At 40.6% G+C, this 23,355-nt stretch overlaps 1 protein-coding gene across 1 annotated transcript in view; it reads right to left on the bottom strand.

The window, feature by feature from the left end:
- The window catches only part of SAMSN1 (SAM domain, SH3 domain and nuclear localization signals 1), a 53,525-nt gene that overhangs the window by 6,482 nt on the left and 23,688 nt on the right, over window positions 1–23,355 (bottom strand). The window contains exons 2-7 of the mRNA XM_063126755.1: window positions 20,513–20,584; window positions 19,245–19,400; window positions 12,566–12,701; window positions 8,598–8,749; window positions 5,718–5,924; window positions 2,294–2,444 (exon numbers count right to left, since the gene is read on the bottom strand). Coding sequence (XP_062982825.1) covers window positions 2,294–2,444; window positions 5,718–5,924; window positions 8,598–8,749; window positions 12,566–12,701; window positions 19,245–19,400; window positions 20,513–20,584 — 874 coding nt within the window. The remainder of the gene's footprint in view (window positions 1–2,293; window positions 2,445–5,717; window positions 5,925–8,597; window positions 8,750–12,565; window positions 12,702–19,244; window positions 19,401–20,512; window positions 20,585–23,355) is intronic.

Below are 23,355 nucleotides of genomic sequence, written 5' to 3'. Positions count from 1 at the left end.
ACACTCTCTGTTCTGCCATCCCTCTACTGTGTGCAGACACCATAGCCATTCCTTAGCTCAATGGTAGTCAGGCGATCATCCTACAAAGTGCTAAACAACTTGGGACCAGGATACCTAGCAGATCGCCTTCCCTGATATGCACCCAGACAAGTTATGATCCCCAGAGGAGGTTCTGCTGGCCATTCCAAAATGAATGGAATGTCACCATGAAGAATCTCGGTGGCGGGCCTTCTCTGTAGCGGCACCCACCCTCTGGAAAACCCTCCCTCGGGCAGTTCAGGAGGTGGAAAAGTAACATCTTTAAAACGCCTCCTGAAAACATACCTTTTCACATAGGCTTTCCCTGGATTTTAACTTAGCTAGTTTTATTTAGCCTTTATTTTTTAACTTTTAACATTTTAAATTCATCTAAATTTGTTGTATTTTATGGTTTTCATTGTACACTCACAGAGAGTGCTGGCTGATGGGCAGTATAAAAATATAAATAAAATACATTAAGATTCTTCCCACAGCTGGAAATATGGCTGCAACTCCTTTGACTTGTAATGAGTTAAGAACCATCAAGGTGTCAGCTGGCAGAAATTTAAGAATATAAATCCATTGGAAGGAACAAGGTGGGCTCATTTTTCAATCTGGGAGCTCCAAGAGAATTATTATTCCACAGCAATGTCCCAATTTAGCTGACTACATTATAGTACATGTAGAATAAAAACTAATGCAGTCTTGGGACATAGAAGAAATACTGGAAGTTCCTTTTCAATGTTCTACAAATATATGCAAACATACAGACCAGGCCTGATGTATATAAATATGTGCTCGACTATTTCCTTTAATATTCTTTTAAAGTGCAATCCTAAACCCACTTATCTGGGAGTAACTCCCATTGCACTCAATAGGGCGTATTTCTAAGTAGATAAGGGCAGGCTTCCCCATGAAAACATGGAGAAACTAGTATTATAATCAAGGAGGATGGGAATGTTTATCTCTTGCTTCAGTCTGTATTAACACCCAGGACTGTCGATGCATGCAAATCATAATGTGTGAATAGCCACTTAAGTGCCTATTCTGTTTCCATTACACAGATTAGTTATGATATGTCCCAATTCCAGTTAACTGAAAGCAAGTAATAATGATAGCAGCCTTTATATAATGCCTTTAACTGTTCAAAGCATTTTATGTGCATTTTCTCATAATCCTTCTGCACCCTTGTAAGGCATGTCAGTGGGCTACATGGTGTGTGTGAAGGGACTTTCAGTCACAACACAGGATTTTCCTTTCCTAGTATTTAGTTCCTCTTCTTAGCCACTATACTACACTAGCTTCTGCTTGACAGGCAGAAACCAGCTCCCAGACAGCTTTGTTTGTGGTCGGTAGCCCAACTATGGAATCATTATGGGGATGGGGAGCAGAACAGGGTGCTTGTTGCTCTGATTCTGCCTCTTACTTCAGACAGGCTGAGTAGCCTTGTTGACAGTCCCCCTGAATTGAAGGTACTGCTGCTGAATGCCAGGTTAGTGAATGGGAGAACAACTGTCATCCAGGACTTGACCGTGCCGACCTGGCCTGTATCACAGAGACCTGGTTGGATAAGACTGGGGGAGTAAATCTCTCACAGCTTTGCTGATCAAGGTCCTCTGTGTTGCAGCAGGCAGGTCCTGGGGGGCAGGAGAGCAGAGGTCGGGTGGTCTATCATGATTCTATGCCCCCAGTGCCCCATCCCACCATCATCCAGTTTTGAGTGTATGCAAAGTAGCAATGGCCAAAATAAACTGTTCGATGATGATGATGATGATGATGATGATGATGATTTCAATAGCAGAAAGTAACCTTATTCTGTTTTCTGGGTCTTCAGTATTAAATACAATTAAATGACTGTCTTTTAGATCTTTCAAATCTTCCAGATTTACATAACCATTTAGCAAGCGGGTTGATGCATAATCCTGAAAAAGTCAAAACTGTGGTGTCTGATAGTGCCTGGACCAGGAGCACTACGGGGCAGATGAAGTGTTGCCCTGTAATTGCATTTATCTGTTTCCCTTCTCTCAGTCTGTAGGAGATGATGTGAACATGGATTGTTTTATCTGCTTCCCCAGGAAGTTGTTGCAGCATCTTGGCTCTCCCCCCACCCCCTGGAGGCATCTGCTCAACATGTCACCAGGCGCAATTATACTCAATGAAAGATTTGCCACTCTAGCCAGTGACAGGTGGAATTCACCACCACTTTATTATTTTTCATTTATGCAGTTATTCATTAAAATGCCAACATAACAATGAGTAGAAATTTAGCACGTACTTTCATAGTCCTGCAGGTTCTCAATAGCCGAAAGTAACTTCATTCTGTCTTCTGGGTCTTCGATATTAAGTTCAATTAAATGGCTCTCTTTTAGATCTTTCAAATCTTCCAGTTTTTCATAGCCATTTAGCAGGAGGGTTGATGCATAGTCCTGAAAAAAAGATGCAAATTCCTTCTGATATAGGCCACAGCTAGACCTAAGGTTTATCCTGGGATCATCCAGGGTTCACTCCTGCCTGAGCACTGAATCCCCTGTGTGTCACCTAGATGAACAGGTTTGACCCCTGGACGATCCAGGGATAAACCTTAGGTCTAGCTATGGCCATAATGTATTTATATGGCATTTTTACATTCACAGCTTTTGAGGGGGGATTGTTTTGTTGGAGAGGCAAGCCAGTGGGATCCTGGAGAAGTAATATTAATACATCATTAGTAATTCATAAGGAATGTTTAGGAAGGAAGGAAGAAAAAGCTATAGGTCATTCTTGATAGTATATAATACATAATTCTTATCATTTCAGTGTATATACAGAGAGTGAGTGTGTGTATGGGTTGGATTCAGATGAAATTATGCTTAGAGTAGACCCATTGAAATTAATGGGACTTCAGTTGATTATGTCTAACTTGTCCCATTGATTTCAGTGTGTATATTCCAAGTTTAGTCCAACCCAAATATGGTTCTTTCAGTACATTAATGACTGTTTTATTGTAATGTATAATCAAATAATTACAAATGAGCTTTCTTTCGGAAAATATAAAGTTCTGTATACAAAAAAAGTATACCATTCAGTTTAAAGCAACTAAAAACTATATTAATGCAGAACTAAAATTAATGAATGTAGTTAGTGGATGAAAAACATACTTATTATGGGGAAATTCATGTTAAGACACTGAAGTTTTAATATAAGGCACAATCCAGCCACAGTTAACCACTTTAAAGTCCTTGTGATTTCAATAGAAAAGAGTTAAGCAGATGTTTGTGTCCCACTGAATTCAATGAAACTAAAACTCCTGTCCTATACACAATTACTTGGGAGTAAGTCCCACAGGACTTAATTAGAATTCCATTTGAATAGACATGTTTGGGATTGCATAACTTTGTCAAGATTGTGTCCAAGAATGTTATCCAACTAGTGTTTTCTGCTGACAGAACAGCATCTGTCAGTGTAAAGGCGGGGGCAGCGGCAAAGCGATTAAAGAGTGTTCAATTGCGCAAACAGAAGTCTGCTCACACAATGTTGGATATCATCCCAATTTTTAAAAATTCAGAAATGCACTCAGACCTTTTATCTTCCTTTTATTTATACATCAATAATTTCAGTGAAAGATTTCAACATCTCTGCTGTGGCAAACCCAAACTCTCTAGACCCTTTATCCTACTTTACTTTGATTTACATTCCCCTTTGCTGTATTCTTCAGCTGAATATTATATAAAGAAATATTTATATCTAGTTTGTGGAGCAAATAATGTCAACAATATAATTTATAAGTATGCTGTTCCAGGCCATACTGCAGTTCTACACACAACATAAAGCGTAGTAACATAGATATTTGAAGCTGCTGTATGGTGCATATTTATAGGCATACATTTCTGAAGCCTGTATATGTGAGAGAGTTTCATTTATGTTTCTTGCAGTGCTAAGTTATAAGAGGAATAATTGGCACATTGGAAAAATGGAAATATTTTCCCCACAGTTTAAATAGAAACAATAGTAAAAGTTTTATGTACCATAGGAACTACATTTAAATCAGCTACATTTTCTTTAGTCCATAAAGAAAATGGAGTGATGATTTTTATTAACTAAACAATAACTATAACTGCCAAACTCATCAAAGGAGTTTGCTGCATTAAACAGTGCTTTTTTTCTTTTTCTTTTTACAAGACGTGGAAAGTTTGTAGCAGACTGCTGGCATGTTCATTCCAAGCAAGCTCTTTGACCTCTCTCCCACTGAAAAAGTCGGGGTAAGTCCGCAACTTTTTCAAAGCGCACCTTTGCAGGAAAGTCCCGTGGTCGCTGCAAATCTATGGCTGCATCATAGATTCACAGATTCGCAGCCACCCCAGCAATTTGTCCATGTATAGACAGCCCCCAAGAAGTGGAAAGCCTTTGGTTTCTTCATATATGGTTTAGTTAAGTTGTATTTTGTGTTTGTTTTCAAGCTGAACTGAAAAACAAAGTGCCAAGGTTACACTTGCCCAAAGGTACTGCAACAGGATCCAAAAGGCAGAGGATGCAAAGTCATTTTTGAATCATCCTGAATTGAACCTTCAAGGGTTTCTTTCTGTTATTTTTTGTTTCGTAATAAGGTAGAATAAAAAGTGTAAATGTCTCTTTCTTTGTCTTCTAGGCACTCACTGAGTTGTTAATGAAAATAAGTCACCAGTGTGGGGTGCTGCAGAAAGAGCCCCCAGTGTATATCTCGGTTTCATCCAGAAATTATCTCAGTGTCTTTAGTGGGCTTCTCTCTCTTAGCCTTGGTCTAGATCCTTGCCTAGGTCTAAGACTTGGTTCTTAGATTATATCTGTTTGATGTCCAGATCTGATGCATAAGAATAACAATAAAATAGCAACTTAGTATTTATATAATACCTTTCCTAAGTGTCCACATACATTATAATGTTGCATACATACTTTTTGCAATCCTTACAACAATTCTATTTAGTAGACTAGTATTACTCATTCTATACTACGGGTAAGGAAATACTAGACTACCATATAGCATTGTTGTTAGGATTGCTGAGATAATGTCTTCATTCATACATACATTTTAGTTAATTTGTATCCCTCCTAGGGATGCCCAAACTTTCTAATGGCAAAAATGTATATGAAACACTTCAAATGCTTAGGAAGAGATTTACATAAATACAAGTGGCAGTATATGATGGTGATGGTGATGAAGATGATGATGATGAGTCATGTCATCGAATTTAGGCCATTCGAGAGTCTGGATCCAGTTTCACAGAGTAGCCCCAAAATTACCAGGTCTGCGAGACATATCTGTGTATGTTACCTAACATCAATATAAATGTAAGAAATAGTGCAGTTTTCCTGTACTGCACATTTTTTTAGCAATGATCCTAGTCTACTCAAGAAGCAAGGTTGTGCATGGATAGCCCTGATCAGTTAATCAGTGAAAGGACCAAGCCATTGTTTGGGACTTGCCCATGTCCAATATGAAATTGGCATTTAGCTGATAACTGGCTAATTATCTGGCTACATACATGCAACCAAACTGGATGATAATTTGAAAGAACCTTTGATCCCAGAATACAAACAAAGCATCCATTTTAGCCAAAGACAACTAACTTTTCTTGTGGCTTCCAAAGCAAAGGATGGTGTGGACCTGCAAAGATGATCTTGAGAAAAAAATTAAATATAAAACAAGGATAATCAAAGAAAACATAGCTTTTCTTTTAACTGACCTGGAGATGGATTCGCTGCAAGAGTTCCTGGAGAGATTTAGGCTTGGCACTTTTACTCTGCTTGGGTAGTTTTATCTTTCTGGGTGCAGATTCCTCTTCTGCAATAAGATCCACATAAATGAATTTGAAGTTTCCCACCTTGTTGTTGAGCAGACCTGTCCACATGCCCATGGGGGTTTTACAGATGATGTCTATGATATCTCCTTTCTGGAAGAAGAAAAACAAAATGGCACTCCAAAAGTAATGCAGATAATTTGTGATTCACAATTTGCCTGAGTTGATCAAACAAAGAGTAAGCTCAAATATGTATGCATGTTTGTTAATGTAAGGAGAGAGCTTATTTGATAAGCATGCACATATTTTCAAATTGAAAGGATGGACAAAAATTAGCCAAATTCAACTGAATTGTGCAGGACTTGCTGTAACACAACTGTTTCTCACACCATTCCAGTACATTTTGAAGGAGAGAGATAATAATGACAGGACAACTAACATGGTTATTATTTCCAGCTCCAGGATCACCTATCCCCAAGATATGTACTTATTTGGTGGGAAAACAGGATATAAAAATGTAACTCATATTTTTGATCTAGACTTCATACATTTTAAAAGGGTCAGTGAAGAGCTGACCTAACACTTATCATCCATATCATACATGCAGCAGGAAAATGAATCATTATTTCAGTAATCAAACAGCGTTCAGAAAAGCATGAAAACAAAGGTTTTGGTTGGAACACTGGGTATCAGCTTGGATCCAGACTTAGACAGAGTAGACCCATTGAAACCCACAGGACAAACTAATTATGGCTAATATAGGTCCCATGGATTGCAATGGACTACAGTATGACTAAAACTGGATCCATCCCATGCTAGTCCAAATGTACCAAAAACATCAAAATAACCAAGAACAATGTAAATTTTCTAACTATTTGCCAAAAAAAAGCAGTGTTGGACCAAACCAGCATTCTGATCCCACAATGGCCAGCCAAATACTCATGAGAAGCCCACAGATAAAAATGAGCATAATAGCTCCCTTCCACTCATGTTCCCCAGCAACTGGTTCTGAGAAGAATACTACCTCCAATACTAGAGTAGATGTTTGTGCTCATTGAGTCCTCAGAAATTCTCCTTGAAATCTAATTCACCTCATTGGATATCCTTGATGCAAGTGCCTCCCTACACCTGATTGATTCCCCCCCTTTTTTTAATGTGCATTTTCCTCAATTGAAAATGTGCATTTCCCTCACAGGTTGAAGAATGAAAATGTGTATTTTGGAGGCAAATTGCAAATATTTCCTGAGAACGGTTCATGTTTGTGTTCAGGACTGCGAACTAGATATGGTTGCATGATTTGCAAAGAGGAACGAAGTCCTCGTATATCCTTACACTGGAGGTAATATATCATCATCATGCCTACTAACCATTGATAGGGGCTGTTCAGACAACATGCTAACCCTTTTGCATCAAATGGTTAGTGAGTGCATTTATGTAGCCACCATGGTAAGGGAATGGTTCACACGACATGCTAAGCCATAATGTTTAGCTCAAAATGCTGAACCATTGTGGTTTAGCATGTCGTCTGAACAGGGTCGATAGTCTTATCCTGCAGGATTTGTCTCATTCCCTTTAAAGCTGTCCAAATTTGTGACCATCACTACATTTTGTGGTATTGAATTCAGTAGCTTAACTATGTGCTTGTGTGAAGTTCTTCCTTTTATCTGTTCAGAATCTCCCACTATTCATCTTCATGGATGGCCCTGGGCTCTGGTATTATGAGACACACAGAAAGAAACATCTCTATCCACTTTCTCCTCACTATGCATAACTTTATACACATCTGTCATGCCCCCTGAGTTGCTCAACATGTTTCACAAAGTTCCTCTGAAGCAAAATAATGTTTCCAAACATTTGGATCCTAACTTCCATGAGTGAACTTACACTCAAGAAACAGACCTTTCTCACCCATTTTCACAGCTCTCTGTGCCTCCTCTCCAAATTTTCTTCTTGGGATTGGGAGACCCCCAGAAACAGAATGGGGAGTGGCATGGGCAGTTGCTAAAGCAGGAAAGAAGAATCCCCACTTCATTGTACAAGCAGGAGTGCCTTTCTGCTCACACAAGGCACCTTTGGAATCAAGGCAAATTATTTAAGTTTACACAATATGTAGCTTATGAAATATGACTTGATCCAAATATGTTTGTAAGGCATGTCCTATTCCTGGAACATTTGCATTAAATTATTGAACTTTGGGAGTAGCTATTGGTTTTCTTGTCAATGACTTTAACAGAGAGCACATCACTGGTATACTCCAGACAACTTAAGCGGACCCTCTTTTCCCATGGGGTTCAAATTATTACTTCAGAGTTCCAAGTCAGCAGTGAAGCAGCAATTAATCAAACCCCATATTCCCCAAACACAGACATAAGACATCCACTGGTTTTTGCTAACATTGACAAATGAAACATTCCTCCTCACGCTACAGTAAAATGTTTCTTAGCACCCTGTGAATTAAGACCAAAAAACCCAAAACCACTAGAGAATTAGTCATGCTATTTTGGGCTGACACCAAAAGCATGTATACCTTGCAAACTTGTGTACCTTACAAGTTAGGGAGGGGCCATAACTCAGTGGTGGAGCACTTGCTTTGCATGTAGAAGGTCCCATGTTCAAGCCCCAGAAAGAATCCTGATTTAAACCCTAGAGAGCCACTTCCAGTCAATGTCAACAATACTGGGTTAGGTGGACCAATGGTCTGAGTCATACTGACTCTGTATGATATACTCAGTATGACATACTGAGTCATACTGACTCATTGGAACAAGGGAGCTTCCAATGTTCCTCTGATCTTACAGAATAAAGCAAATCTAACAGTCATCTCACCTTGATTTTGAGAGAGTCTGTGTCATAAGGACTTGGCGTGAAGTCTGTGTGTACTTTGGCTCTGCCACAGAATGGTCCGGTGTAAGTGCCTTCATCATCAAGCCTCAGGCTGTCCCTGTTACTTGTCCCATCTGAGCAACTAGTTACCCCACCTGGAAGTAAGAAGAATGGCTAGCCTTACATAGTATCTAAGATGGACACCAGGTGAAGCCAAACAACTCCACAGGACATCATGAGAAAGATACAGTTCATACAAAAAGATCACTACTAAACATGCTACGGTTGTCTACATAAATGAGGTGGAGTGGGTGCAATTCTGCCAAAGTTAAGCAGTTTATTGAATTCAAATCTGCAAGATTTAGCAGTGCTTAACTCTGGCTGGATCATGCCCCATGTAATTAATTAACATATGCTGCAGGATAATCCTTATTTGTGATGATGTGCTAACAGATGGACGATTTGGTCCTCAAAGTCCTGAAACAGCATAAATGCCATTAAAATGATCAAAGTCTGCATCAGCAGAGTGCTATGAAGACAGGAGCCTAAGAAAGTAATAATGTGTGCTCTTAATGTGCTATTTAAACAATCATCTGTTGAATGTTTCCTCTTTATTCAGACAAATGGGAATAAGATTGTACTGTAGATGCCCCAGCGTATGCAAGGCAATTTGCTTCAGAAGCACGCATTGCAAAGGGAAATGTTTTAGGCTCAAGATTTTTGTCATTTTGTCAGAGCTGCATCAGCACGTTTGAGCAAGCACAACAATATTCCATTCAAATAGGCTTTAGATAACAGCAACAGCACCTCGAATTCCCCCACCCCCTGCAAAATTGATAAGGGATCGAGAAAATGGTTTCAATGAATGTGGTTGCTTAACTACAGAGGAGAAGAAAAATATAGTCGCAAGATCATGAAAATGTTTTTTGGGGGGGAACCACTTCCTGTTTCTTTCATAGGCACTGCACCCCCAAAAGGCGAGGCAGCCATAGCTTTTTCAGCCCATTGTAATGATTGTGTGCTGATTGGGTTAATTGACTTGAGTGAGTGTTCTAGTGATTTGTATAAATGCATTCACCTGACATGGGAGAGGTAGTTTTTGTATGTATCGTGACTCACTTGAAATAAAGGTTATTCTTCGTATGCTGGCTGTAAGAAGTTCTTCAGATATATGAAACCATAAATACTACATGGTGTCAGAAGTAATCAAATGGATCAGCTAAAGCCTCCAGAAAAGCTTTTGTTTGAAGGTAATGTGGCTGAAAAGTGGAGAAAGTGGAAGCAAGCATTTGAACTGTATTGTATAGCAAGTGGAGCTGATATGAAAAGCGAGAAGCTTCAAGCTGCTTTATTTTTGCATGTAATTGGCGAAGAAGCAAGAGAAGTATGCAATACCTTCCATTTTGATGATGAAATTGATAGGCACAAGATACAAATTTTGCTGAGTAAGTTTGAATTATATTGTGCTCCTAAAAGAAATGTTACGTATGAGAGACACAATTTTTTTTCAAGGGTTCAAAATGAGGAAGAACGTATTGATTCCTATGTGACTGAATTGTAGCTATTGGCACAGTCATGTGAATTCAGTCAGCTGTGTGACTCTTTAATTAAAGACAGAATTGTTTGCGGAATAAGATCAGATAATCTCAGAGCAAGGTTATTGAGAGAAGCCGATTTGACTTTGGAAAAAGCTGTGGATATTTGCAGAGCAGAGGAAGTGACTATGAAGCAATTAAAAGAAGCTGGGAGTAGATTTATTTGAGTTTCATGGGAAAGAATATCTTTTGATAGTAGATTATTATTCAAAATTTGTGGAAATTTGTGCATTGGAAATGCTAACTAGTAAATGTGTGGTTGTGCATTGTAAATCTGTATTTGCTAGACATGGCATACCTGAAACTGTAATATCTGATAATGGTCCTCAATTTAACTCTAAGGAATTCAGAATGTTTGCAAAAGAATGGAATTTTGTGCATGTCACTTCTAGTCCATATTGTGCAAAACCAAACGGAATGGCTGAAAGAACTATTCAAACAGTCAAAAAGATCTTAAAGAAGAGTAGCTTGGATAATACAGATATATATCTTTGCCTGTTAGATCTTAGAAATACACCTATGCTAGATAATCAGTCCCCAGCACAGCTACTAATGGGAAGAAGGTTGAGAACAAGATTACCTGTAGCAAAGACATTGCTGCAACCAGAAGGTAGTTCACATAGTAGGGTGCAAGAACAGTTAAAAAAAAGACAGAAAAAGCAGAAAATTTATTATGATTGTGGGGCTAAGCTATTGCCACCACTGGATGTGGGAGAAAGAGTTACTATTCAGAAAGAAGGAATATGGTAACCAGCAAAAGTAATTGAGCTTCATCAAAATCCTAGATCATATGCGGTGGAAACGCAGAATGAAAGGTTATATAGGAGAAATAGAAAGGACTTACAAATGTCTGGGGAAAGGATGAATGAGGAAAGTCATGATAGGGAGAGTGAGAAAGAAGGTGGTGGAAGTGTAAATATGGAACAGAATGAAGAAAAAAAGATGGGAGCTGGAGGAGAAACCAGTAATCCCATCTAGAGGAAGAATTGTGAGAAAACCTCTAAGATTTCGGTACAAAAATTGAAAAAAGGAAAGATGCAATGATTGTGTGCTGATTGGGTTAATTGACTTGAGTGAGTGTTCTAGTGATTTGTATAAATGCATTCACCTGACATGGGAGAGGCAGTTTTTGTATGTATCGTGACTCACTTGAAATAAAGGTTATTCTTTGTATGCTGGCTGTAGGAAGTTCTTCAGATATATGAAACCATAAATACTACACCCATCAACACCTTTGCTCACCCTATGCTTCTCCTGTGGAGGAAAGAAGGACTTTTGTTTTTTGCCCACAGAAGGTGTGAGATGAGGATGGGCATTTGGACATGGGGAAGAAATAGGTCAGTAGTAGCCATGGCTGCATTCTCCTTTGTGACAGCAGCCTGGGCTGGGAAAAAAAAAAAAAAAAGGAGGGGTCCCTGGTTGCAACTTAGAAAAGTGAGGGGCACGTTCCTTCTTTAGTCTCTCTCATCCAAAAACTCTTAGACAGGTTTGGTTTTTTGTATAGATGTTTTTGCAGCACACCATGGGGGTGTCTATATGGCAACGCATTGGCGCCGTGACCCCCCAAATTCCTGCACTTGTGCTCCTGTGGGGTTGTTCCCACAGCAAGGAGCGAGCGTGGGGTTTGTGAGACCACCAGAGAAAGTGTGTGGAGGTGTGCCAGCGGCTGTTCGGCTCACTGGCCTGCCCTCTCCTCCCTTTCTGGGCTGATGGCGACCAGGACCGATATTAAAAAGTCATAGAATCATAGAATAGCAGAGTTGGAAGGGGCCTACAAGGCCATTGAGTCCAACCCCGTGCTCAATGCAGGAATCAGGGACTAACCTCTGTATTTGAGCACTTACATCGACAGCAGTCATGTCCCTTTTGCAACATGGTTAACCTAGGCCTAGGACATGAACACTGAATTGATATGTCAGTGAACAATTCTGTTTTACAGTGGAGTTATACTTTAGCTCAAAAGACTCAAATGGGATGCTTTAGTGTCATTAATCATTTCTATTAGACAGAATGACAATATAAAAGCTTACATAAGAACTTCTCAGTGAAAGCATATGATAGCAAAAATACCTATCAGTGCTTGCCATTTGAACATTGTGTCTCATCAGATAGTAGCTCATCCATAATTTTTATGTGTATTGACAATCAGGTTGAACATGTCCTAGGACACACTTTTTATTGATGTACAATGGAAAGAGAGAGAAAGAAAAGATTGAGGCTGCAATCCTAAATACACTAGGGAGCAAATCCCATGGAACCCAGTGGGAATTACTGCCATGTCAACAGGCATAGGATTGCGCTATCAACTTCTTTTTTTCTTAAGGAAATTTGGCCTTTTGTTTCACTCTCATGTAGCACATATTTTTTTGTACTTACTTGACGAGCTCTGTCCACTATTAAGACTATAGAGACTGTCCATGGAGTCGCTGGCCTTTAGGGAGACCTTTTCAGTGTTTGATCCTCCCCCTGGGTCACTGTCTGTATTAGAACAGGAATGGTCTTTTCCTTCATTCTTTGGAACATGAAAGAAGAATAGTTTAAATGTAATATATTCACACATATGTTGGTTGAGGAGTGTCTGTTCATTAAGGCTGCAATCCTATGTTCCCGGGGAGGATGTCATTAAGGCTGTAATCCTATATTCCCTGGGCCATTCCCTGGGAGGATGGCCGGAGGATTGTTCAGAACTCCCCCTCTAAGGGTGAAAGGGGAGATCTCAGAGAGAGAGAGAGAGAGAGGACCTTTTGCAGTCAGAAAGATCTACAGCTGGTGCTTCTCCTGACAGTACTCTGACATGACAGAGCACAAAAAGGAGGTGTTCTGGGGGCATTTGAGGAGAGCAGAACCACAGCCCTCCAGTGCCCCCAATGTGCTCCAAGAATAAGGGGGGTGCCCCAGCCCTGGAGCTGGCATTGTTCATTTCACTCTCATTGGCCTACTTGCATTGGCTGCCTGTATGTTTCTTAGTCTGATTCAAGGTGATGGTTTTAGCCTTACATGGCTTAGGCCCGCAATGCCTGATGGAACGCCTCTCCCAACCTGAACATTCCCAGACACTAAGATCAACGTTCTGGCCCCCTCCTATGAGTGCCACCTCCAAGGGAGACTCGGAACATGGCAACAAGGGAAAGGGCCTTCTCAGTGGTGGCCCGAGGCTATGGAATGAGCTCCCCACTGAGGCCTACCTGTTGCCAACACTGCCATCTTTTCAACCCCAGGTAAACACCACCCTCTACTCATTTAATAGTATATGATAAGGCATCTATGACTGCTGGTTTAGAACAGGTCTATTAGGAAAAACATTATTTAATTTAAATTTATTTTAGCTTTAATTTTTCTATGTTAAAAATTGGAGACTATTTTTATTATGTTGTATTTTTATGAATAGTTTTAAACCGTCCAGACAGCTTTGGTCATGGGGTGGTATTGAAATTGAATTATTATTATTATCAATGACAACAACAAAAACGATGATGATAAAATGAGAGGGAAACTGTTTAAGAAGGAAAAAAATAAATAAAAGGGGGGAAATGCTCCTCTCTCTCCTCTAACTTGCCAGTGAAAGCATGGCAGGGCTTTGGATTTTTCAATACCTGACATTGGAGTTACACATAGGATTGGTCTGTTAAAGTTGCAGAATAACACGCTCAAAAAATACCGTGCAACTGAGTTCATCTACAATTCTCAAGCAGGACTAGTTTCACCAAATCATGCACTCCAAATGCTTCCAGGAAAATAGGAATCCACTTAAAATATTGCACCTGCATCAAAACTGAATCAAACAGGTCTCAACAGCACCTAGAACATTCTGCTGTGTATCCCAATGTCTTACCCACCAGGTACACACACGAACACTCTGTAAGGATGATGTGATGATTTCATGCTGTCATGCCAATGCAAGATATCTCTGTGCAAATCTGGATGATTTACACTTCTGGTGATACCTTTAGAATCTCTGGGACTGGTGCAAGCCCAGGGTGGCAGGGATGGATCCTCTGCCTCGGCATCTCCATCTCTAGCCCCCATGAGATTGCCTTGTCTATCTCCACCGGTTTTAGCAGAGCCATGAGTAGATGGGGCCTGTTTGTAATATCCATGTATGTAAACGTACCAAGCAAGGGCAAGAAGAGAGTATGTTTGCCCGCAAATCAAAGCAAATTTGACATGAGTGATAGAATTCCAAGCACCTGGAAAAATAGTCGACTCCTTTCTGCCATTCTCTAAGCAATTGCTGTTAGATTTAGAATAGTTGTGTATTTAGAATTAAAGCAGGAAAACATGTATGCAAAAGTTCCAATAACTAGCTTTCACATAATAAAGCAACTTTTTAACAACAACCACCTTGAGTTTATCAATGGGGTGGGAAGGGGCAGGGGGGAATCCTAGCAATTTTGAGCCCTGCAAGCACTTTATTGTAAAATGTAGTAGGCAAAAAGGTCATTTTTTGGAATAGAAACCTGCCTTCACCTAAGCTTTCCTACAGGTTGTGTCTCAGCATAAGACCATTTTCGATCCAGTGTACTTATATTAATAAATGGAGTTCCCCCCCCCCCCGGCCCCAAACGGGTAGGTATTGTAACAGTCTCTGTCACTGCGTGCGTTAAATAATTAAGCAATAAGGGCGTCCCAAGAAAAGGAGAAGCGGGGAAGCAACCATTTCCTAGTGTTGCGTCAAGCCAAGTGAGCACGACAGGCACACTGAAGCAGAGATAACATGTTCCTTGGAAGATTGCAGCAACTTCACTAGATTAGCAGACATGATTGGTCTCGGAGAGTGGGGCAAAGGCGATGACACATTTTGAGGTAGCCCCACTACCTCAAATTTGCGTTATGGGATGTATTAATTTAACGGCAGGAAAAGAGCAACTACTATTGGTTAAGTCAGGTTTTAAATGGCCTGACATTCCAGATAAGAATTGTAAGAGGTTCAAAAGCTTCATGATTCAGGAAGCTCCAATAGGATAAACCTTCAATTTATTTTCCCTATGGTGCTTATTATGAGGATTCTTATGGTCTGAAATCTTATGTAAACCACCCAGAGAGCTTCGGCTATGGGGTGGTATAGAAATGTAATAAATAATAAATTTATTCGCATTAGTTTTGGGAATAATATGCGCATTCTTCTATATAACTAAATATTGCATTGCTTGTCAATTCATTGGTGAATGTGTGAACTGCCTCCATCCAACAGTTTTGTATGTCTCCTGGGGGTTGCCTAGGCACTCTGAAAGCCCCACAGTGGCTGCGAGGTGGCACTGTGTTGTTATACGACAGAGCAGCCACCTCGCAGCCATCACAGGGCTTTCTTGTGAAGCTGCGAGTTTAAAAAGTCAGGGATGTACCCCAACTTTTTCACTGGAGTGAGGTGAATACAGCATATCCACCATCTAACCTCACTCTTGTGTTGCGGAGGAAGTGTTCCAAGGCAGATGGCAACCCCTGATTGGTTGCCATCTGCTCAGGCAGGGTTTCTTTAAATGTGGCAGCAACCTGGTGCCTTCTAGGCAGCTCCCAAAAATGTTCTTATTATTTTACATCTAGCCTATTTGTTTTATTCAGTTATTTCACCACACAGATTAACTCTTCACTATATAATATATGAAAAAATGTGTATTTAAGAAAAAAATCTGCTACATGAGAATTCCATTGGGTATGCTCTAGTATAATCCAGTAGGGCTGTGCACCACTTCGGATCTGAATTCTGAATCCGAAGCAGTTCGGGGGAGGTCCAAATTGATCCAAAGCGGTTCGGGGAGGTCTGAATAGCTTTGGACTGATTTGAATGATTCGGACCCTTTCCCAAGCACATATACATATGAAAATGGGCACCATGATAGCTTCTAAATAGATCCTTAGTCATGCCAATTTAAAAGCAAATCGGATCATCCCCTGATTTTTAGGGAATTTTTAAAATTTCCCCCCTCTATTTACAAAACTGCTTTCATCTCCGTCATTTTTCAAGATGCACACATGTCACTGGGCACCATGATAGCATCCACATAGCACCTTATGTGTGCTGACTTTGAACCAAATTGGATCATGCCCTGATTTTAAAAGTTAAACCTCAACCACAATATCCATCAGAAATAAAATGTATATTGGAAGGAGATAATGAAAGCGCATCTCAGGTCAACATAAGCACTTCAAAGGGGTGCAAAGGGAACACTGTGTTCCCTTTGAAGTGCTAATATTGTCCTGAGATGCACTTTTATGATCTCCTTCCAATACACATTTTATTTCTGATGGATATTGTGGTTGAGGTTTAACTTAAAAATCACTAAAAATCAGGGCATGATGCGATTTGGTTCAGGGGAAGTCCAAATCGACCCAGATCAGGCTCGATTTGGAAGGTCCAAATCGGGATCCAAAGCAGATTGGGGGGGACCGTGCACAGCCCTATAATCCAGTCCCTGATCTCTTTTCCCAGACTGCACACTGTATGAAGTACAAACATCTGAGGCTGAGTCTACATATGCCGAATCTATAACTTTTCAGGCAGTAGTTGGTAGTAGTAGTTGGTAGTAGTATTATTTCTGAATGCTCCCTCATGTTGGAGCAAACCTCTACGACAGCAACAAGCAGGCTCAGTTGGAATCTTTCACCCTGATGTGCTGGTTTTCTACATTCAAGTTATTTTTACGTGGATGACAAATTAAAAATGGTATCTGCTACCTGCAGTCTGAAGTAGCATTGCCCATTTCACCACACTATTCTTCACTGTGTGCCAAAGGCTTCTATCCTCTGCACACTTACCTTAGAGCATTCCCCATTGAACACAGTGTAACTTACTTCTGAGCAAACATGCAAAGGATTGTACCGCTATATCTTTTTCTTAAAGATGAAAAATTGTAATCATCTATGTTTCCTTTGCATGAAAAACCTTTCATACCATTGACATGTTGTATTGATATTTCTTTGCACCAGAATGCACCATTTACTTGTAGAGAGAAATGATAATATATTATTTTCTGTCCCTTGAATAATAATCACTAAGACTGTTTCCTTTTTCAAGGTTTCAGGGGCCTGAGTTGATGTTTTCAGAAAGTATGCACAGTGACTGCATCATTTCTCTCTTTGGCAGTAATAACTTATTCAATACCTAACAATGTATAACTGGGCTTTTATTTTTGAAGCTGAATTTCTTAGTTTTAATGAACATTTAGTTCCTATTTTGTCTCCCATTCTCCTATGGCTCCAAGATCCTTTTGTATCCTTCACAGCCTTGCAGGATCTGCACTACTGCTTTAAAACAGTTTATAATGCTCTTGACAACTGTTGGGGCTCAGGACACACTCCATACACAGTTTACAAACTGTTTTCAAAGTGTTATATCCTGTTTGCTGTAGATCTGCCCCGTTTTAGTACTTTCACCAAATTCTGCCACTTTGCATTTCTCAGCCTTTCCCACATTTCCCAGACTTATATAATATAGTCACAATACAAATCACAAATTCAAGTGAAAGATTTGGCTGATTATTTAAGCCTATCATCTATTTAACATTTAATTTGAATGAGGGCTTATAGCCTCAGCCTGGAGATCTGTTTGAAAGGATGAGTGCTTCGCAGAACAAGTGAGGTAATATTAATGAAGAGTTCCCCTGAGCATGTGCCATATGCATTCTAGGCACCTCTAGGACAAATTTACTGATTCCATGCTTGTGCATGGAACAAACCAAGTGGCTGCCTTTCCTAGCATCTCTGGGCAGTATCCTGTTTAGTATCCGGGGGATCCCATTGCACCAGCAAATGCTATTGGCACTGCACTAGAGGTAGCTTATGCTAGCATAATATAATGAATGGAATACTGCCCTCTTCTTCTTTTTCCCTGAACCCTTGTTGTTTCATGGGCAGGGGTGGAATGAGATGGGGAGGCAAGCAGAGAAACAGACAGATGGAAGGGAAGAAAGAGAGAAAGGAGTGGGGAGGAGGGAAAGAGGGGGAAAGGAAGAGAGGAGGTCAAAGAGAGCGAGAGAGAGGGAGGGAGGAAAGAAAAGGAGAAGTGAAAAAAGGGGGGAAATCAGGGAAAGGGGAGAGAGAGAGAGAGCATGTATGAATGTATGTGTGGTTGAATTTGTGTGTGCATGTGTGTCAGAGAAAGGGAGTGGTTGGTGTGTGTGTGTGAGAGAGATTCTGGCCCACCCACATTTGGCTACAGCTCTGCCCACCCTTAGCATGTGATCCTGCCAACAGCTTTTGCCAGGTTCCTACCTGTGCTCTATTACTTCCTCTCATCTTCTCTTCTCCTTGACAGCCCTGAACATTAAGTGCACAGTGCACTTGTCTGAATGTAACAGCTTCTTCAACTTCCTATCCGCAAAGTCTCCTCAGGCATTATTGTTTCCCCCCTCCAAAGTCACAACCCTCTTAAAGTCTCTTACAATTTGATAAACCCAAATGGGTGGTGATTGTTGTTGTTGTCGTTGTCGTTAATGTTTCTGTACCACCCCATAGCTGAAGCTCTCTGAGTGGTTTATTTATTTATTACATTTCTATATGCCTAATAGCCAAAGCTCTCTTTACAAAGATTTCTCTTCATTCACTACATCCTTCTGAACATTATCCAATTCTAAGCCACTTTGTCCATGACCCAGATAGTACGTGTCCTTTCTTCTTCTTCCCTCATGTGGGATTGCATTAGAGAAAGCTTTTGAACCTCAGCACCCTGGGATTTAAGGTGGATTCCTGTGTTGAGATGAGTGCTGAGAGAATCTTGTATGTCCTCCATTCTTAAAGTCCTCGTGTGCAGTAATGGGATGGGCAATTAGCTGCACATGAGGATCTCTGCACACTCACCCAAGCAAACAGACTGGGTTCAGTGTTGGTAAGCTTAAACTGTGGGCCTGGGTTCAAATGATTTGGGAAACGTTGGTATACATATTTGCAATAGCACTGCAATGTTGGTGATGTTGCCCTCACCCAGTGACTGAAATCCTTTCAATCCAGGTGTTAAGTTATATAGCTGAGTATGAATTAACAGAGAGCAGAACCCCCAAAACCAGCAGTAAAACCACAAACAATCCTAGAAGATCCCAATATTTGAGTAATAATTGTTTACCATCTCCTCTGAAAGTGCCTTGATGTACTTTTTACCCATCTTCTTCTTCATGGTCAGGGAAATGGCCCGCATCTTCTTTCCAAGGCTTCCTCCACTATTTGGTGTTTTGTTTTGCCCCAGTTCTCCACCATCACTGACAGCATCTGCTTCGCATATCTATTTTTGTTGAAAGAGCTTGTTAAAAATACATAACGAACAGACTGTATAGAGTGTATTTCTGACATTTTACTCATAGCAGTTACATGGTTATATGATTATTAGCACAAGTGAAAGTGTGTATTAGTGCAAATATGCATTAGTGCAAATGTGCATTGCAATTGTGCAAACATGCAATTGCACTTGTGCAAACAGGAAAAACATTCTAAAAAAATACTTAAAAAAAATCCAATTCCATCCATGAGTAGACAATAGAAGAAAGGATACTTGTCTGTGAAACACAGACAGAATAGATTTAATTAAATCAGTACATCCCTATGCTGCAGTGAACCTCTGAGACATTTGGAGAACTGTGAAACTTCTTGATGATTTCTGTCTATGTTTAATGCAATGAGCTCCCACCTCTCTCTTCAGCTGTGGAAGAAAGCAGGAACTCTCTCCCTATAGTTGTGCTGGGTCTTCAGCTCAGTGTAATATTAGTAAACCCTATTCCCTTCCTCTAGAGGCAGGAATGGGGTTATGTTGAAACCAAAGTTTGGCTGGTTATCAAGTTGAACCAAGATTTGTTGAGCCCTCTCCATCAGAATCCCCAGTTTGTATTTGGGCATGCCATTACAAGCATGACAGGCAAGTTGATAGTAGCAGAGGCAGTAAGCCTATATACACCAATTGTTGGGGAACATGGGTGGGAGGGTGCTGTTGCACCTGTGCCCAGCTTGTGGGTTTCTGGTTGACAGCTGGTTGGCCACTGTGTGAACAGAGTGCTGGACTAGATGGACCCTTATTCTGATCCAATATTGCTCTTTTTTATGTTCTTATGATAACCAGTAACATCACAGACACTAGACATTAGGTGACATGGCACCTACAACTCCCCAGCAATTTGCAGTTTGAGTGTTGAGGAAAATCTATTATTTTCTCACCACCAAAACTGGGGGAAAGATGTTAGTTTTCTGCTTTTAGAAGCTATGTTTTGTATACCGAACAGCAAAAATATTAAGAATTTATGCAGTCATTCATTCAACTGGTACTTTGCATAATATGCTTTGTGTTGTTTGTACTAATGTCACTGGGACATAGTGTAAAAGAACTAGATTGCATAATATACAAACCTCTGATGAATCATCTGGTTTTGATGCTGAGTGATGTCTGCGATGGTCAAAGTTTCCAAAGCTACTCGCTCGCTATAAAAAAAGAAAACGAATGTTTCTAGATGCGCTATAAGAATGTGTTATTTTTAGAGTCAGTTGATTCAAAGTTTTCATAACAGTACTTTCGGTCCTATTTGGCACATCATCAAAAAATGACTAGCAGGATAATTGCCCTCAATATTTGTCATATGTTCAGGGTTTGCAATCAAAGATGTCATAGATGAAGCAACCAGATCTTTACAGGGCTGGAAGTTAGTAGTTGGCACTTTATCCAAACTCCAGTTCCAAAGGAAGCTTCCAACCAATTGCACACAGATCAAACCATTTCGTTCAGACCATTGGGGTTACATGAGCAGAGAAGATAGCTTCAGTTGAGTTCATGAATTAAGCCATATACTTTTGTTCTCTGCTATGCACACCTGTTTGCCAATCACTCTTAGGGCGCAAACCTATGAAGACAGTCAACAACCTCCGAATTTGGAGGCTGCCGATTATCTAATGCAGGACTGCGGGAGTGTGGAGGTGATCTTCACCTCCACTCTCCAGCCACCCTGCATTTCTTCTAGACAGTCGATTTCGCCTGTCTAGCAGCATTGCTTCAGAGAGGGAGGGAAGGAGGCTGGGCAGCTATAGGAAACATCGAACGGCCAATGCCCTAGTCTCTTCCCCTCCCCACCCCTGGAAATATCCCTTTTCCTCTCTCTGCACTCCGTTTCTGAGCATGGAAACATAGCCAGAACCACGCTGGCTCTGAGGGGGAGGAGGTGGGGAGCATGGTGTCTGGGCTTTGGGATTGGAGCCTTGTATTTGACCTTGGAGCCCAGAAACAGAACAACTCTATGTCCACCAAGACACTGTTTAGGGGGACATAGGATTGCTCCCTCTGTGTATTATGAGGAGTCCTTAAACTATGGTTGGCTAAAGCAATGGAGAGTCTAAGGCAGAAGTGGGGAAATTCTTTTGGCCCAAGGGCCAGACTCCATTTTGGGAAAGCCTTTGGGGCCCATGTACCAGTGATGGGCAGGGAACTAAAGCAAAGGGGGTGGGACCAAAGGCAAAGGGGTGGGGTTAAAATACAGGGAAAAAAATCCCAGCATATGGTAGCTTCAAGCTCTTAACTGCCAGAAACTAGGCCTTAGGAGAGGCATTTCAACCTTTTAGAATCGGGGTGAAAACTGCACAAAAGCTGGGAACTCACTAAACAATCAGCAGTTGAGAGAAGGAGAAAGGACCACTGGGGGAACCCTGGAATAGGACTCCAGGAGGGTTGGATTTGGCCCCCAGATCTGAGATTCCTCACCCTTGATCCAAGGTAAGAATGCAAACTCCATTTGCTTCTGTGACAACATATCACAGCATATTTTTCACCAAAAGTTTCTTTGCTATATTTTATTATCTTCCATGTAAACTCTGCAAGTGTTTTGTAGTTGGTTCCGAAAGAGTCTACTCATTAAAATGTCGGCATTCCTGATTGTTGTGCAAGGTGACAAGTGTGCATTCAAATTCAGTAGTGTTGATTTTAAGGACGAGGTTAATGCAATTGACACGAGTGGTGCACTTTACAAAATAGTTTCCCTGGAGATTTTTTCACTCTGGAAGGTGTCTCCTCTGATTATGTTCCTGCTCATAAATCACAAATGTACTATCTGTGTTAGGTCCCATTTCTTTTACACAGCTTTAATGCGAAAAATGGTTATTGCAAGAGTAATAGACAATTTATGAACAGCATAAAATTATCATTTGGACAAGTTCGTAATCATATGCAGACCAATCTTGATAGCTGCAGCCTTATTTTGAATGTTTATTTTATTTTATAGCCTACATTAGTCCCTAACGCTTGGAAAGGCTAGCAATAATTCTTTATCTTGAGCAGCAATCCTAAACAGTCTTACCACTGAGTAAATCCAATTGAATTCAGTGGGGACTGACTTCAGAGTAAACTTGCTTAGGATTTGCACTGGTATTTATCATCACACAAAAACAAAAAACAAACCCCTGTATAAGTTGGGGAGTATAATTTCCATTTTAAAAATACAACCAACATGAACCATCCAAGGCCACCTAATCTGTTCACGGATGAGGTAAGAGTCAAACCAAGGTTTCCCATGTCAACATATCTGTCACTAAGCCATTGCTATGCATAAGCAATTTAGATAAATTACAGCCCGGTTCACACTTAAGCTAGCAGTGTGTGAGCAATATCCCAATGGTGATAACTTATGCTGCAGTGGTGAGAGTCTGAGGACAGGAGTCATGTGGTGGAGCCACTTGCCTTGATCCTTGGTACTTAATAAGGAGAGTGACAATTTGGTTCAAAGGATCCAAGTGACTGGACCAAGTCATGTGGCTCCTGTATTCAGGTATTACTATAGCAGCATGAACTTTTCATTCCCACTCCCAGGCCCAATGTCTGGTCTACACATCAAGAGGAATGAAGTGGTAGAATCCTGAGGGTAGAAGGAATCTTGCCATTCCAGAGTACAGGTTGGGGAGAAAACTTTTAAAATAGTTCTCCATGGGAGGGAAATCCTTGCAAATGGAGAACTAACACAACAGTCAAAGGGCTGGGTCTCTTTCTATGTAGATATGCTTAAGATTGGGGTTTCAGGGTTGGATCCAGACTTAGGGCAGTATCTAACAGTGTCATTCCACAAACTCAAATAGTGCTAGCGGATCTCCACCAAATCATTCTCTTGCGGAAGCGCTTTCACATTACACTTGCACAACTGCTTGTGCACCTGCTTGTGCAAACACACTTGGAAATGTAACTTTAGTTGGATTCTCCTCTTGCACATAATTCAGAA

This window comes from Elgaria multicarinata, chromosome 5, assembly GCF_023053635.1.
Source record: "Elgaria multicarinata webbii isolate HBS135686 ecotype San Diego chromosome 5, rElgMul1.1.pri, whole genome shotgun sequence".
NCBI lineage: Eukaryota > Metazoa > Chordata > Lepidosauria > Squamata > Anguidae > Elgaria > Elgaria multicarinata.
The sequence above is the reverse complement of the archived record's forward strand: the minus strand, read 5'-3'. Positions and strand labels throughout refer to the sequence as shown.